The 18,102-nt window shown below is 45.2% G+C and overlaps 1 protein-coding gene across 1 annotated transcript in view; it reads left to right on the top strand.

Annotated features, from left to right (window-relative positions):
* The first annotated feature begins 6,621 nt into the window (after positions 1 to 6,621).
* The window catches only part of UBE2F (ubiquitin conjugating enzyme E2 F (putative)), a 33,528-nt gene continuing 22,047 nt past the window's right edge, over positions 6,622 to 18,102 (top strand). Inside the window, exons 1-5 of the mRNA XM_035140724.2 lie at positions 6,622 to 6,753; positions 8,327 to 8,460; positions 12,463 to 12,492; positions 12,814 to 12,879; positions 15,260 to 15,327. Coding sequence (XP_034996615.1) covers positions 8,343 to 8,460; positions 12,463 to 12,492; positions 12,814 to 12,879; positions 15,260 to 15,327 — 282 coding nt within the window. The 5' untranslated portion in view covers positions 6,622 to 6,753; positions 8,327 to 8,342. The remainder of the gene's footprint in view (positions 6,754 to 8,326; positions 8,461 to 12,462; positions 12,493 to 12,813; positions 12,880 to 15,259; positions 15,328 to 18,102) is intronic.

The following is an 18,102-nucleotide window of genomic DNA, read 5'->3' as shown; positions in this document are numbered from 1 at the left end:
AAAGAAAATAACACTTGCAACTGTAAGTATCTTATTTTTCCTTATTTTAATAATTTCAATGGGGGTGTGACCAAAAAAATCTGCACCGGGTACCACCTGACCTTGCTGGGTCGACAACTCTGGGAAACAGAGGGGGTGGGGGGCTGGAGGGATCTTTGCACTACAGCGCTGGATATGCTTAAGACAGCCCTGGCTAAACTGGTGACTGGGAGTGGCCATTGAGACCACGGACCACCGGTCTTGAAAGACCTACATTGGCTGTGCCCCTGGGCATTATAAGTGATTTGACAGCTGTAGCGCGGCAAAAAAGGCAAAGAAGATCAGCTGTCAGCCTTCTTGCCGAGCTACAGCTGGTTCCCGTTTGCGTTATGATGGTCTCCGCTGGTTGCCCCTCACCGCTCACGGCAACTGGCAGAGACCAGCGGAACACAAAGGAGAACCCACTGACAGCTGATCTTCGCCTTCTTCCTGCGCTACAGCTGGTTTCCCTTTTTTTGCCACTCGCCGCCGCTTCGTCTTTCTATGGCTGCGCTTCGCAAGATGAAGCGGCGTTCATAGAAAACCTCGTTGTCTTGCGAGTCCCTCGTGCAAAGCAAAACGCTTTCGTCTTGTGAGTTTTTTGTTGCACGAGGCATTTGTCTTGCGAGGTACCACTGTACTTAAAATAATAATAATAATAATAATAATAATAATAATAATAATAATAATAATAATTTATTATTTATACCCCGCCTATCTGGCTGGGTTTCCCCAGCCACTCTAGGCGACTTCCAACAGAAAAATGAAATAAAACAATCAATTAAACATTAAAAGCCTCCCTAAACAGGGCCTCCTTCAGATGTCTTCTGGTAGCTGTTTTTCTCTTTGACATCTGATGGGGGGGCGTTCCACAGGGTGGGCGCCACCACCGAGAAGGCCCTCTGCCTGGTTCCCTGCAACTTGGCTTCTTGCAACGAGGGAACCGCCAGAAGGCCCTCGGTACTGGCCCTCAGTGTCCGGGCAGAACGATTACCCCATTCAGGACCAGGGAGTCCTCCACACCTGCCCGACTCCTGTCCCCCACAACCAGTACTTCTGTGTTGTCAGGATTCAACCTCAATCTGTTAGCCGCCATCCATCCTCCAACCGCCTCCAAGCACTCACACAGGACCTTCACCGCCTTCACTGGTTCTGATTTGAAAGAGAGGTAGAGCTGGGTATCATCCGCATACTGATGAACACCCAGCCCAAACCCCCTGATGATCTCTCCCAGCGGCTGCATGTAGATGTTAAAAAGCATGGGGGAGACGACAGAGCACTGAGGGACCCCACAAGTGAGAGCCCAGGGGTCCAAACACTCATCCCCCACCACCACTCTCTGAACACGGCCCAGGAGGAAGGAGCGGAACCACTGTATGACAGTGCCCCCAGCTCCCAACCCCTCTAGACAGTCCAGAAGGATGTTATGGTTGATGGTGTCAAAAGCCGCTGAGAGATCCAGCAGAACTAGGAAACAGCTCTCAGCTTTGTCCCCAGCCCGCTGGAGATCATCAACCAGTGCGACCAAGTCAGTTTCAGTCCCATGATGAGGCCTGAATCCCGACTGGAAGGGATCCAAATGGTCCGCTTCTTCCAGGTGTGCCTGGAATTGTTCAGCAACCACTCGCTCAATCACCTTGCCCAAGAATGGAAGATTTGAGACTGGGCGATAGTTGGCCATATTGGCCGCATCTAAAGATGGTTTTTAAAGAAGTGGTTTAATAACTGCCTCTTTCAGCGGGTCTGGGAAGGCTGCCTCACAAAGAAAAGCATTCACCAACCCGCAAAGCCCATCGCCCAGCCCTTCCCGGCTAGCTTTTATAAGCCAGGATGGGCAAGGATCAAGGAAACAGGTGGTTGGTTTCACTCGTCCAAGCAGCCTGTCCACATCCTTGGAGGTAACAGAATGGAATTGATCCCACGCAAGTGGACTAGACAGTCCAGTGCAGGAGATCATGGGGCCCGTACTGGGCCCCGATGGAGCAGGTGGTTCCACTAAACTGCGAACCACCTGAAAAAGTCTCCTGCTGCTGTTTTCTGCAGGTGTAATAGAGGCGGTGAAGAAAGTCTTCTTCGCCATCGCTACCGGCACTTAGTAGGCTCGACATTGAGCTCTAACCTGTGTCCGGTCAGCTTCAGAATGAGTTATCCGCCACCGGCGCTCTAACCGTCTCAACGATTGTTTCATTGCCCTCAGATCCATGGAGAACCACGGGGCTGTCCAGGCTCCATGCAATTGGAGAGGGCGCTTCGGAGCCAAACAGTCAATAGCCCTACATTCCATCGGGCCACCAGGGAATCGGCTGAAAGGCCATCAACATGGGATAAAACATCCCCTACCACTCTCTGGAAACCATTTGGATCCATTAAGTGGCGGGGGCGGACCATCCGAATTGGTCCACCTCCATAGAGAGGGGAAGAGTTGTGGAGAAGTCCAGTTGCACCAGGTAGTGATCTGACTGTGATGTATGTGACTTTAAGTGTGGAATCTTATTATGTGCACCTGAATCCTATTAACTGGGATACAGGTATTTTAGTGGTAACCTGTTCCCCACCCATTCACTCGTCTTGTGCTTTTCCTCCCTTGCCGGGTGGATGTTGTCGCTGTGTGTTATTCTTCAATAAACCATGTCTACAGCTCAGTAAAGACTGTCTTAGCAGCGGTGCCTCCTCATTGCTGAGGTCCAAGGTTTCCCGGAGACATTACATGTGACCAATGACCATGGCACTTCTTTAGTTTCGCTTTTACTTAGTGTCAGATCACCAACATCCATACTGTGTTTCTCACATTTTAAGACGTGCCTATAAAATAAGCCATGGCGCGATTTTCTCAAGGCAATAAAATATAAGGCATCCCCCCAAAATAAGACATGCTGGGGTACCGGTACTATACTGTGCTGGGAGCAGGTCCAGGTGGCGCTTCCGTAAGGAACAGGAAAAGGAAGATGCCAGTCCTTGTCGGAAGCGGATGCGCAACGTGCGCCGCATGCTCAGATGCAGCGGGAGCCGGCAGAAGCTGCAGCATGCCCCGCGCTGAGCCCCGACCCAGCAGGACCCTGCGTGACCCGCAGCGTGCCCCACGCCAAATCCTGACCCAGCGGGACCTGGCAAGAGCAGCAGCACGCGCTTTGCTGAGCCCCGACTGAGTGGGAGCCGGCAAAGCGCGTGCTGCTGTTTCTGCCGGCTCCTGCTGGGTCGGGGCGCGGCGCTGTGCGCGCTGCTACCCTTGCCAGGTCCCGCTGGGTCGGGAGCCGATGGAGCGGGATCCAGCAAAGGCAGCAGCGAGCGCTTTGCTGAGCCCCGACGGAGCGGGAGCCTGCAAAGGCAGCAGTGCGTGCTTTGTCGAGCTCCAACCCGGCGGCGGGACGTGGCAAGAGCTGCAGCACGCGCCGCGCCCCGACCCCGGGGGCGGGACCTGGCAAAAGCCACAGCGTGCACCACTTAGAGCCCCGACCCACCAGGACCCAGCAGCGTGCCCTGCTGAAGCGCCAACAAAGCACCCAGAGGTGCAGCTGCAGCAGCAACAGCAGCAAGTTCCGGGCGCCAAGCCGCAGCAGGAAGAGGAGGTAATTTTTTAAAATAAGACACCCCAAAAAATAAGCCATAGGCTTATTTTCTTCAGTAAAATAAATTTAAGGCAGTGTCTTAAAATGTGAGAAACATGGTACTTAATCTGTCAATATTTTCATCTTCTGCCGTTTGCGTTTTTTAACCTTGGTGTCGCCAGGAAGCTGTGGATCCTTGATTTTTGTGGTGCAGGCTGTACCCCTGGGCATGATATGTGATTTGAGGGTGAATTGGGGGGGGGGGGGCTCCATGCAAATAGGTGAAGATTCTCAAGGATCCGTGAGGATCCGTGCTTCTAAGCCACGTTTTTGGGCCACGGTGTTGCCGGGAAGTTGTTGATCCTTGATTTTTGTGGTGCAGGCTGTACCCCTGGCCATGATATGTGATTTGAGGGTGAATTTGGCGGGGGCCCATGCAAAAAGGTGAAGATTCGCGAGGATCCGTGCTTCAAAACCACGTTTTTGGGCCACGGTGTCGCCAGGAAGCTGTGGATCCTTGATTTTTGTGGTGCAGGCTGTACCCCTGGCCATGATATGTGATTTGAGGGTGAATTGGGGGGGGCATGCAAAAAGGTGAAGATTCGTGAGGATCCGTGCTTCACAACCACGTTTTTGGGCCACGGTGTCGCCAGGAAGCTGTGGATCCTTGATTTTTGTGGTGCAGGCTGTACCCCTGGCCATGATATGTGATTTGAGGGTGAATTTGGGGGGGCTCCATGCAAATAGGTGAAGATTCGCGAGGATCCGTGAGGATCCGTGCTTCAAAGCCACGTTTTTGGGCCACGGTGTCGCCAGGAAGCTGTGGATCCTTGATTTTTGTGGTGCAGGCTGTACCCCTGGCCATGATATGTGATTTGAGGGTGAATTTGGGGGGGGGGCATGCAACAAGGTGAAGATTCGTGAGGATCCGTGCTTCAAAACCACGTTTTTGGGCCACGGTGTCGCCAGGAAGCTGTGGATCCTTGATTTTTGTGGTGCAGGCTGTACCCTTGGCCATGATATGTGATTTGAGGGTGAATTTGGGGGGGGGCGTGCAAAAAGGTTAGTATCCGTGAGGATCCGTGCTTCAAAACCACGTTTTTGAGCCACGGTGTCGCCAGGAAGCTGTGGAACCTTGATTTTTGTGGTGCAGGCTGTACCCCTGGCCATGATATGTGATTTGAGGGTGAATTTGGGGGGGGGCCATGCAAAAAGGTGAAGATTCGTGAGGATCCGTGCTTCAAAACCACGTTTTTGGGCCACGGTGTCGCCAGGAAGCTGTGGATCCTTGATTTTTGTGGTGCAGGCTGTACCCCTGGCCATGATATGTGATTTGAGGGTGAATTTGGGGGGGCTGCATGCAAAAAGGTGAAGATTCGCGAGGATCCGTGCTTCAAAGCCAGGTTTTTGGGCCACGGTGTCGCCAGGACGCTGTGGATCCTTGATTTTTGTGGTGCAGGCTGTACCCCTGGCCATGATATATGATTTGAGGGTGAATTTGGGGGGGCTGCATGCAAATAGGTGAAGATTCGGGAGGATCCGTGAGGATCCGTGCTTCAAAGCCAGGTTTTTGGGCCCCGGTGTCGCCAGGACGCTGTGGATCCTTGATTTTTGTGGTGCAGGCTGTACCCCTGGCCATGATATGTGATTTGAGGGTGAATTTGGGGGGGCTCCATGCAAATTGGTGAAGATTTGCGAGGATCCGTGCTTCAAAACCACGTTTTTGGGCCACGGTGTCGCCAGGACGCTGTGGATTCTTGATTTTTGTGGTGCAGGCTGTACCCCTGGCCATGATATGTGATTTGAGGGTGAATTTGGGGGGGCTCCATGCAAATAGGTGAAGATTCGCGAGGATCCGTTAGGATCCGTGCTTCAAAGCCAGGTTTTTGGGCCACGGTGTCGCCAGGAAGCTGTGGATCCTTGATTTTTGTGGTGCAGGCTGTACCCCTGGCCATGATATGTGATTTGAGGGTGAATTTGGGGGGGGCATGCAAAAAGGTTAGTATCCGTGAGGATCCGTGCTTCAAAACCACGTTTTTGAGCCACGGTGTCGCCAGGAAGCTGTGGAACCTTGATTTTTGTGGTGCAGGCTGTACCCCTGGGCATGATATGTGATTTGAGGGTGAATTTGGGGGGGGCATGCAAAAAGGTGAAGATTCGTGAGGATCCGTGCTTCAAAACCACGTTTTTGGGCCACGGTGTCGCCAGGAAGCTGTGGATCCTTGATTTTTGTGGTGCAGGCTGTACCCCTGGCCATGATATGTGATTTCAGGGTGAATTTGGGGGGGGGGCATGCAAAAAGGTGAAGATTCGTGAGGATCCGTGCTTCAAAACCACGTTTTTGGGCCACGGTGTCGCCAGGAAGCTGTGGATCCTTGATTTTTGTGGTGCAGGCTGTGCCCCTGGGCATGATATATGATATGACAGTGAGTTCGCGGTGGCCCAATGCAGAAATCATGAGGATCCATGAGGATCCGTGGTTTTTAACCACGTTTTTGTGTCATTGTGGCCGCACGAAACAGTGGATGCGTGATTTTTTTGGTGCTGCCTACAGACTAAGACATACTCTACAATATCATGGTGTTGTTTTTTTATTTGAATGAAAAAATCATATGAATTCATGAGGATCCGTTTAAAATCATCTGGATCCGCGTTTTACCCTGACCCATGTTTTATTATGTCTTTATATATGTTGGAAGCTGCCCAGACTGTCCGGGGAAACCCAGTCAGATGTGTGGGGTATAAATAGTAACATTATCATTGCAGAACGGCACGTCCCTATTTCCACCGGAGAAATGTTGGAGGGTCTGCTGCAACCTCGCTCTAAACGCCGCTTGGGGGCCAGAGGGCAACGGCGGCAGCCAAAGCGAAGGGTTAAAAGAGCCCGCTCGCTCCTTTGTAGTGCGCACGCGCACACTCGGGTTTTTTTTGTCCTCGCGGGTGCTTGTGTGTTTCCCTCGCTGCGCTCCCTGCGGCTCAATAAAGTTATTGTTGCGCAGCTGTCAAGCATTCAGCCCGGGAGCACCGCCCCCGTTCCTTCCACTTCCGGTTCACCGAGGGGGGGGGGGTGAAGGGGGCGGTGTTGCTGCCGCCGCCGCCGCCGCCGCAGCTGCCGGAGGAGCGGGAGCCTCGCCGGGGATGGTGCTTCTGGCGGCGCTGGCTTCTCCGGGCGGCTCGACGGCGTTTCCAGGTGAGCAGCGCCGCCCGCGACGGGATGTTTCCTCAGCGCCGACCTCCCTCCTTCCCTCAGGAGAGCCCCGTTCAGCGACCGGCCCGACCCCGGCCGCCCTTGACTCCCTCAAACCGCAGGCACGAGGCTCCCAATCCCCCCCCCCCGGGCCACACACACACCTTTTCGGTCAGGGCCGAGGAAGGCAGTGCAAACGGAGAGCAGGCGCGCGCGGTTAACCTGCGGGATTCACTGCCGCAGGATCTGACGCTGGATTTGGACGCCTCAGAAAACGGGTCGGGGGGATTGGTGGGGTGCCTCTCCCCATCCCACTCCCAGTGATTTGATTTCTGTGCAGGGCAGCTCCATGGAGGCGTCTCCGTAGACTAGCTGTTGGGGGTGTAAACGATGGTGTTGGTGGGATGGTTCTCCTCATGCCCTGGCTGGCGGCATCATGAGGAACACCTGGCTGGCCACCCCTGGGAAATTTCTGCTGGCTTAGGTGGTCCGATCCTCCTCCAAGGACTCTCTTCTGTGTCTGCCCACCCCAAGGAGCCCAGCTGCATCGGACCAAATGCCGGTACAGCATCCTGTTTTCTGCCTGCAACTAGTTGGGAAGCTCCACAAGCAGGGCATGAAAGCAATGGGTGGAGAGCAACTGTGGTGGAGATCATCTAATAGGTCTAGCTTTAGATTTGCCAAACTTTTTTATTTTTTTAAAGACATTTAAGTTGCCACTACATCACATCCCAGTGAATTCTGTAAGTGCATTGTGTAGTTATTGGGGGGAGCAGTGTTCTGTCTTGGAACAGCTTTCCTGGACTCATGGGTTGTCTCCCCCCCCAGACAAGTGGTAAGCCAAGAGCAAACCTTGGCTGCAGCCAGTGGTTTGTCTGGAGCGAAACAAACCATGAGCTCGTGTTCTGGCAAATCTTGGCTTACCTTTTGGTAGCATGGCAGCAGGGTGACCAAGGACTAGCAAAGCAGACACTTTTTTTTTTATTGCGTACCTGTGCGTTCATGCTTAACCATGGGTTAACGGCATTCTGCCTAAACCGAGGTATCCTGACTTTTATTCTTCTGTAATCTTATTAGGTAGTTGTTTGAACGTTCTAACTGTTCTTTTTTGAGATGCTACACCTTTGTACTTCTTACTAGCCAATAAGAAGACTGCTTTGACAGCAGTGTCCATAATGATTATGGTAAGGGACCATAGTTCAGTGAGCACATGCTTTTGCCTGCAGAAGGCCCCAGGTTCAATCTCTACTAGAGTCTTGGGTGTACGGATTGGAAAAGCCTCCTGCCTGAAACCTTGGACACCTGGTCCCAGCTAAAGTAGATAGTACTGGGCTGATGGAGCAATAGTCTCACTTACCAGAATGCACATTTCTATGTTTGCAAGGCTGACTAATGAAAACAGATACTGTAATTTTATGTAAAGAATTATGTACTTCACAGGTATTGAGCCTATTGCTGTGCTTAGGTTATACAAGGATAACTATACTTTCATGTAACTGAACCTTAAATTTGGAAGAAAATAAAACAAGGTTTTTTTAAAAAAGACTAATTTACTTTTATTTCATATATGCTTTAGACAGAAGATAGCAGTAATGCTAACATTGGCAAGCAAGCTAAAACGGGATGATGGTGTCAAGGGGCCCCGTTCATCCAACCCAGGTTCTGATTCAACTCGAAGAGTGTCTGTTAGAGATAAGTTACTTGTTAAAGGTAATGCTGCTTTCTATATAAAATATCACTGTTCTCCTAAAATTTAATACACTGTCTGATAATTGAACTAAAGGTGCAGAGGTTAGGTAAAGGTAAAGGGACCCCTGACCATTAGGTCCAGTCGTGACCGACTCTGGGGTTGCGGTGCTCATCTCATGTTATTGGCCGAGGGAGCCGGCGTACAGCTTCCAGGTCATGTGGCCAGCATGACTAAGCCGCTTCTGGCGAACCAGAGCAGCACACGGAAACGGCGTTTACCTTCCTGCTTTGAGTGGTACCTATTTATCTACTTGCCCTTTGATGTGCTTTCGAACTGGTAGGTTGGCAGGAGCTGGGACCGAGCAACAGGAGCTCACCCCATCACGGGGATTCGAACCGCTGACCTTCTGATTGGCAAGCCCTAGGCTCTGTGGTTTAACCCACAGTGCCACCCGCGTCCCGTGTGCAGAGGTTAACAGAGCATAAAAAACCCTTTTAAAGAGAAAAGTTAAGATGCATACAAATTCATGAACACACCAATAAGCATGGAAACTGTAAGTTAAGGATCCACATTAACTTCCAGATCATATAATCAATTAGTGCAAAGCAATCATGTACATGTTTACCTAGGAGTAAGTACCACTGTATTCCATAGAGTTTACTTCCAGATAACTGCATAGGATTGCACAATCTTACATCATTTTGCTCACGTACAATTTAGCCTCCATGCACCTTCAGTCTTTTGGCCCCAGTCCTCTTATTCAGGCTGGGGGACAACTGAACTAACAATATTGTGGTATCGGTTGGCTGCTTAAACACTGACATTCTTGTTTTCTCTGTATGCTTTGCATTGGTTCAGAAAGAATGGCATATATTACTAAGGATAGGTTGCATATTGGGGTGGGCAGATGATTAATGAAAGACTACAAAGTGTAGAAGAATGGAGACAGAGACTGTGGTACATGCCTGTATTACTATGTGGCAAAACATGTTGATGAAAGAACACAGAAGGTAAGTCCTGTTTATATGACTAAACATGCATGGGATTGGGCTTTGGAATTGACTGGCACTATTTAAATTGAGTGAATTAAATTATCTGATGTTCTAATAAAACTTGAATAGTTACTTGGTTTGTTTTATTTTTTATTGAACATGCACAAAATTGCCCTCTGTGGCTTAAAATAGACTTTTTATTACACTGTTAGAATTTAAAATGTGTCCCTTATATATAAAATACTGTTTCCCCCAGTCTGCAGAGGAAGAACAAAAAGTCCTCAGGGTGGAAACTACTTTATTTCTGAACTTTGATAAGTCTTCATATCTCTAGAAAGGACTGTATCACATGCATATCAAATCTGTGCTGAACAGCTATTTAACAGCAAAAGTTCCAAGGAAATGGAATTCATCCTCAGATATGAACTGAATGAGTCTCATGAGAAATTGCATCCAGGTCAAACCAGCCAATTTATATTTTTAAGCATAGAGGAAGCTTCAAACCAGCTGCCAGGTATTCTAGGGCATTGGAAAGAAAATTGGCTTTTCTGATGAATTACACCAGACTATGACTGCTGTAATAAGTCTATTTTTTTTCTCCATGGCTAATGATTGACCCACATCATAGTATATCATAGCACATGAGAGTGTGTTCAAGTGGCTGTAGGGCATGCTGCTGTTTGCACGTCTGCCTCACTGCATTTTTGTCAGTGCTGTACCTAAAATGCTTATCTGAATCCTATTAAGGAAGAGCTGTGGCTGTAGTTCACTTTAAAATAGTGCCTTGTGAATTTGTGAGCATTTACAAATAATTGCGTGTTCTTGAACAGGAAAAGTGGTCAGTTGGCTGAATAAGTGTGGTTCATATGCCAAATACTAGGAATTCTAAATCCATTTTTCTACATTGATAATGGGAGGGGGGTTGTTGCTAGTATTGCTCAGGGAGCAAGAGAGACCGGGCTTCTTTAATAAGATGAAATAAAAATGTGGGAATGTAAAATTTAAGATTCATTCACTTAAGCACAATCAGCTCTGCGGCAAGAATAATGATAAGCTGAAGAGAATACAAATTATGGAAAAGATACAGAGAATAGTTGGCTTTAGCTTGGAATTGTAGTCCAAAACATCTGGAGGGCTGAAGGTTGGGGATGCCTGCTTTAAAGTGTGCTGTCAGTTTTGTGTTGAGTTGACTAGGTTTTTTAAAGCAGACCGCTTTCCTTTATTTGAGGCTTGAAAATATGCTTTACAACATACACCGTCATTCCAGATCAAGTAGTCCAATTTTTGATGACTTTTTTTTAACCTCATGTCCAATTTTCTTAATATTTTGTACACTTGTTCAATGAGCAGAACTAAGTTTAAATATATATTTTATTAATTTTATCTCATCCTGTTTTTGAGTTTGAAATTCCAGAATATTGAAAATTTTGGGTTTGCTGGACTACACAAAAACCCTAAACACTCTTTTTTGGGGGGAGGGAATACATTTTTTTGGACATTTAAAATCCTATTGCTGTAATTAAAAAAAATATTTTCAATGTTTAAATAATGTAACTTAACTTTAAAATTTAGCCCATCATGTGCCATATCACATTAAAGCCCATGAAGTTCTGAAGATTGTTATTTTTAGTTTTGAAAGATCTCAATTATGGGCTGAGCAAGGCCAAAATTGTCATTTTTTTGAAATTGCAAATCCTCCTAACACAAATAGAGGATGAGATAAAAAAATAAAAACTGAGATCTGGGACCTTCTCTTATACAGTGGTACCTTTGTTTAAGAACAGCTTAGTTTATGAACAACTTGGATTAAGAACGCTGCAAACCCGGAAGTAGATGTTTTGGTATGTGAACTTTGCCTTGGAAGCAGAACATGTTCCACTTCCTGTTGAGTGTGTTCCATTTGCAAATTAAGTCCCCCGCTGCTATGGGAAAGCACACCTTGGTTTAAGAACGGACTTCCGGAATGGAGTTCTGGAACAGATTAAGTTCGTAAACCAAGGTACCACTGTCCTACTTTTAGGAAACTGAAACTGAAAGCAATATAAAACGGTAAGGTGGATCACTTGACACAATTTAAAGAGCAGAATTGTAGTGACACGTTTAGAGCAGGGGTAGGAAGAACCTGTAGCATGTCACCCTGGCTTAATTTCATGCTGATCAGCAAGGAAAGGGGGTGGCAGAGAGGGAGAGGGAAGAATGGGGTGCTCTGCCCACTTACGCACCTGACATTGGCATTTGGCCCTAACAGAGTTTCCAACCCCAACTGAGAAGTTCTGTAAATTAAAATGGGCAAAATTATACCTAGGGTCCAATCCAGGGGAAAATCGTCACCAATAAACCCCTCTGAAAACAGTGGGATTGTGACCATCTGGTTTCATTAATTTTTATGGGACCTGGGTAATAATGACTGTCTGAATTGCAGAGGGTGTCATACCGTTTAAGTTGCTGCTGGCCTTTGGCTCAGTTGGGTAATTGGCTTTTATACAAACAACTGTTTAGACGGTTTCCATATGGAAGTCATTGCTCTGTACTGACTCTTGTAAAATATAAAGTTGAATATTAATACAGGTAAATTATTTCTTGATTTTTTAAAAAAATTGCTCTGATTAACTTGGTATTTTTGTCTTAAGGTGATTTAATGCTTTAGACCCCAGTCCTACACTTACTTACCTGGGAGTAAGCCCCACTGAACTCTGGGGCTTACTTCTGCGTATACATATGTAGGATTGCATTGTGAATAAGCTTACGGTAGTGTTGTTTATTTCAATATTATAATTTAGCAGTTATGTATCTTTTTGTGTAGTTGTAATTCAGTTGTTTAATTATAGCCTTGTTATTGTTTATTGTACCTTACATGTATAATGTAACATGTATAATGTATTATCCTTTATATTAAGATACTGTTTTTGCTGTGACTTTTATTGCTTTGTCAGTTTAGATGTAAACCAAAATTACCTTGAGTATTCTACATAGAAAGAGGCTATATAAATAAGGTTGCATTGACTCACATTTTTATTTCATTTTTAACAGAAGTTGCAGAACTTGAAGTAAATTTACCTTGTAAGTATAGTGTTCAGAAAGTTTTCTGAGAAGTGTACAAACTCTTCTTTTCCAATGTATATCATTTTCAGATACCTGCAGATATTGCAGCCTGGGACTCCTTTGGGAGGAATGGTGGGATATACATTTATTTAATAAATAAATAGATTTATGCATGAACTCAGCTCAGATTGTAGCTATCTTTTGTAAATATTAACTGGACAATAAATTCCTTTGTGAGGCCTCTTTCTCTTTCGTTCCTATGTTTGTTGCCTTCCCGTCCACAGCTTGTCAAAAATGTCACAGTTGGTTATTTTCAGATTTTAACATTTTGTTTTTCAGGTACATGTGAAGTAAACTTTCCTGACCCAAATAAACTCCATTATTTTCTCCTAACTGTAAACCCAGGTAATTTTTTAAGAATGTATTTTGAAACTGTTAATGTTAAGTGCAGAGTGTTCTATAAACACTCAAATCCGTTTGTGAATGCGCACACACACTTTTCAGAACCAATCTTCTCTTTTGAACATATTTGGGGAAACTGAAGGTGAACATTTGTTATTGGAAAAGAAATGTAGGGTAAGTGGATAGATATTTAAAGGTACCATTAAAAATACTTATGTTTTAAAATCAAATGTAATAGACTAGGTAGGTATATAATACCTAGTCTATTACATTTGATTTTAAAACATAAGGTTTTTTTATTTAAAAAAAGGTACCTTTTTGTTTTGCCACTTGCTTTTATTCTTGATTAGTGTAGTTCTTTTTTTTTGCATTGCATAGCTTAGATACGTCAAGTATGGCTGTAAGTTAACCATCAAAATAACTTACCGTGTTTCTCCTAAAATAAGACACGTCTTATATTTATTTTTCCTATAAAAAAAACACATTGCGGCTTATTTTCGGGGGATGTCTTATTTTTTATTAAGCATGGTACAGCATTGTTTCCGGTAAGTATGGTACGGGGCTTTCTTGCGCCGCCCGCTGAGCCCACCCGCTGAGCCCACTGCTGGGTCCCTGGGCTTGACGCGGTGCGGCGCGACTGGGGCTGCTGCCGGCTCCTGCCGGCTGCTGCGGCTTCGCGCGCCGCCCGCTGAGCCCACTGCTGGGTCCCTGGGCTTGACGCGGTGCGGCGCGGCTGGGGCTGCTTCCGGCTCCTGCCGGCTGTTGCGGCGCAGCGCGCCGCCCGTTGAACCCACTGCTGGGGCCCTGGGCTTGACGCGGCGCGGCGCGACTGGGGCTGCTGCGGCTTCGCGCGCCGCCCGCTGAGCCCACTGCTGGGTCCCTGGGCTTGACGCGGTGCGGCGCGGCGCGACTGGGGCTGCTGCCGGCTCCTGCCGGCTGCTGCGGCTTCGCGCGCCGCCCGCTGAGCCCACTGCTGGGTCCCTGGGCTTGACGCGGCGCGGCGCGGCTGGGTCTGCTGCCGGCTCCTGCGGCTTCGCGCACCGCCCGCTGCCGGGTCCTGGGGCCCGTTCAGCCGGAGCTCGGTGCGTCGCTGTGCTGGGGCTCCCGCTAGGCTGGGGCGCGGCGCGTGCTGCTGCGTTTGCCGGCTCCTGCTGGGTCTGGTAGGTACCCCCCCCAAGACGTCTTATTTTCGGGGGATGTCTTATATTTTTTTGCTTGTAAAAGATCGTGCCATGGCTTATTTTAGAGGCACGTCTTATTTTAGGAGAAACACGGTTTAGTTAAACAATAAATTAATAAATTAGAGCAAATGTTCTTTTTTAAATTCCATCAAACTCTACAATTCTATGATTCTATGGTTTATATGCCACCTTTTCTTCCAAAGAGCTCAAGGGAGTTTATCCTTACAACAACCCTGTGAGCTGTAGGTTAGGCTAAGTGATAGTGACCCAGTGAGCTTCACAGTTGGGTGGGGATTCAAACCCTGGTCTCCCAGGTCATAGTCCAACACTCTAACCATTACACCACATTACAAGAAAAGATAATGTTCCTGATCTTACGGCAAGCTGTTTTCCAAAAAATCTGGTATCTTTTGTCATGGATGATATACATTACTATTGTACTATTATACAATTATGACAAGTTTTGACAAGTTGGGAATTATTGAACTTCATAGATGTAGGCACTAGATGGCACTGGTAGAATAACTGTTGTATTGGTGATGTGTGGTTGTTGGTGGTAGATCTCTCAATTCTTTAGTCTTTCCCCCATCTCAAGTCATGAAAGTTTGGAGGCAGAACACACAATTCTTCTAAGGTTCTATGATCCCAGTTGACTCTAGTCTGCCCCATGGACGAGGCATTTTCCTTAGTCCTCCTTTGAACTCCCTCCCTCCCCAGCCCTGCCTTTTGGGCTTTCCATAGCCATCTGGTTGGCTGCTATGAGATCAGGATGTTGTACTGGATGGCCCTGAGCCTGATCTAGCAGGACTTTCCTTGTGTTCTGCTGATCACATCTACTTTGACCATAAGCCTCATCTAGCTGAAAGATGCTTAAGAACATAGGGTGCTAAAGCCAGTTGCCGCAATCTTTCACCATCTTTGTTAAGAAAAAAATTGTGAGCAGAGGGTGACATCCAACACCATGCAAGCAGACTTTTGCTTGTACCAACAGGGCTTTCCCTTCCTCTCTCTCCCCCAACCCCGACCCTCTACATCTGCTCCAGAGTGTCCCCCAACCCACTGGAGTAGGTTTGGGAGGCACATGAGAGGTGCTGTATAGAGGAGGGAGAGCCACCATTGGATTTTACCTGTAACTTCCCTAGATCACTATCTTTTCTGTACTGTTGCATATTTCCTTTAAGCTTCTGTTTTTCCTTTAACAGATGAAGGTTATTATCAAAATGGAACATTTCAGTTTGAAATTGAAGTTCCTGATGCCTATAATATGGTGGTAAGTAATTAGAACAGTTTAATACTTACTGAGTTTCCTTTTACAATAGACTTCAAAAAGCAGTTGGTTTTAACTGTATGGCACTGTACTTGATTATGGCCATATCGTCCACGTTATTCATATTCTTTTTTTAAAAAAAATTATATGAGTTTCAGTTATATACATTTCAATAGTTTTACGGTCATTTTAACATTTCAAAACTAGACTTCCTTCTTTCTCTTTCTGCAATTCCTTAAATTTATTTTTATCATTTCCTGCATATTCTAAATTAACTTAACTTATTCTTTTATTCATGTATTCTTATGAAACCGGGTTATTACAATAATCCTGCCAATGTTCTTACCTGTTTACAGTTTATTTGTAAATATTCAATAAACAATTTCCATACTTTTGTAAAAGGTTTGTTATCTTGATTTCTTATTTTTCCAGTAAGTTTTTCCATTTCTGAATAGTCCATAAGTTTTTGTATCCATTCTTCTTTAATCGGGACTTCTTTCCATTTTGGGGCAAATAACATTCTTGCTACTGTAGTTTCATACATGAATAAATTTCTGTAATGTTTATGTAGGTCTACCCCTATAATTCCCAGAAGAAAAGCTTTTTTGAAAAACAAATGCTGTTTTAAACATCTTTTTCTTCAACCTTTCTTGCTCCCTTTTTGTCTCTTGCCTCTACTTGTACTTTCTTGGAAAATTCATCCAAATTGGAGGTTTAAAGCTTAAATTCTTTCACTTTTTCCCAATTCTAAAGTTTTATGTGACATTTCTTTAATTTCTGTTGTCAAATTTGCGACCTCAGCGGTGTTATTATCTGTTTTCTGTTCCAGTCTCTGTATTCCTTCCTTCATTTCTTCCCTCATTTCTAATAAAATTGTCATTACATCAGACTTTGTGTCCCCTTCTGTAATTGAACCTTTTCTTTGACCTGATGTTGTAGTTGGGCCTCATGGTGGTTTTTTTTGCTGTATTAGCCATGATTTTATCAACAAAGTTTTTTTCCCCCTTTTTAAAAAAGGTACAAAATGCAAAATAAATTTTTATTATTTTAAATAATAACTAAATAGTTTTAAATAAGTTTAAATAATATTTTAAACTTCAGCTCTCAATTTCTATATATAAAGAAAATCAATACTTGTAGTTATATCAAAATACCAGTAGGTGGTGAGCTCTCCTTATGAGAACGTACTTAAAAAAATATTAAAAGCCAAATAAAAACCCCCTGTAATTACCGGTATTTTTCCAGCCACACTGTGTCATTTCTATCCTTGTTCTCTCCCTGCTTTCCCACTCTGCTTTCCCTCTTATCTATTGTTTTGGTTTCTTATTTCCTGTTTTCCCTCCTTTACTGCAGCATATTCACAAGATTTCCCAGGATATAAGGGGGGGGAAACAACAACCTTTAATCCAAACTTTCTTTAGCTCATGTGAAAGTTTTAAAAATCTCCTTTTCCATTCACTAAAACCATATTGTTCCACAGTGTGTCTCTTTCTTCAGCATCTTCAAAAAGCCCTCATAATATCTACTTGAGAGAGAAAGTTTAAGATATTTTTGTACCAAGTCTCCTTTTCCCTTTTCTTCAGCTTCTTCAAAAAGCCCACCAATTACACAGACAAGGTTCATTTAAAAAATAATAATTGTCCCATCTCCAAATTGTTTCTGGTCTCTATCAGACCCAAAAAATAATAATAATAATAACTGTCCAATTTTGACATGCTCTAAAAATATTTCCAAACCAGTCCTGATTTAAAATTTTAAATCCATACATTCAATGTCTGTCTCTTTTAGTTCATAAAAAGGAGCAAAGGAAATAAATAGGTTTCTTAAAATATTAAGATCAATAATTCAGAAAGTTCACATTCTGCTTTCTTCTCTTATCACCCCAATGTCTAAAATTCATTTCTAGTTTGGCAAGCTTGCTGGAAAAGCACTATAAAGTCTTAAACTTATGCATCCAATATTAGCTAAAATCACAATGTTAATTCGATTCATCCAATGGAATGCTTGAAAATCATTAGCGGATATTTTATTTATTCTTTTCTTAGCCCCTGCAGATTTTATTCCATGAAGATTGATACCCGCTTCCAGGGGGTTGGGGCATCCTCTTTACCTCCCTGGTATATTTAATTCTTATTAAATATATATTTTTAAAAATTATCTTGTCCAAATTGGTCCAATTTCCTTTTACTTTTTAGAGAAGTTGCTGCTTTAATGGCGGCACTTGAGGCATTTTGCTGTGAGGTCTCAATTGTGCCGTGTGTGTGTGTTCAGTCTTGGCGCTCTCACAGCTCCCTCCAGAGCTTTGGGGGCTCCTAGAGAGTGTTCTCCAACACCGCTGGACCCTTCAGAACCCAAATGTTATTTTGGGGCTTTTAAGAGAATGTGCTTTGCCTTCCTTCCCGCCTCCTCGCAGCAATCGCGTTGCTCAGGATCCACCATAGCCTGCAGTCCACCATAGCCTGCAGTAGACCTGGAACTCCCAGGTTATTCATATTCTTCATCCATTAGGAATTTGTAAAAGTGTGAATGAGTTTTGTATGATACTTGGGAAATTTTCAGTACTGAAAAGCAATTCTCTTTAATTAAATCTCACCAGATATAGGTATAATTCTGCAGTTACCAAGAGAAAACAATTTTGCATAGAGTGTACTTATACCCAACTTAGAGAAGGTTCTATTTCTGAAGAGTATGCAAGATACCATTCTGAATTGAACGTTAAGAGCTATTTAATATAGCAGATCCTTTATGTAAGATCCGGTAACTGTAGCGAGCAGGAGG

The sequence above is a fragment of the Zootoca vivipara genome, chromosome 1 (assembly GCF_963506605.1).
Source record: "Zootoca vivipara chromosome 1, rZooViv1.1, whole genome shotgun sequence".
NCBI classification, from domain to species: domain Eukaryota; kingdom Metazoa; phylum Chordata; class Lepidosauria; order Squamata; family Lacertidae; genus Zootoca; species Zootoca vivipara.
Note: the sequence above shows the minus strand (reverse complement) of the source record. Positions and strands in the feature narration are given on the sequence as shown.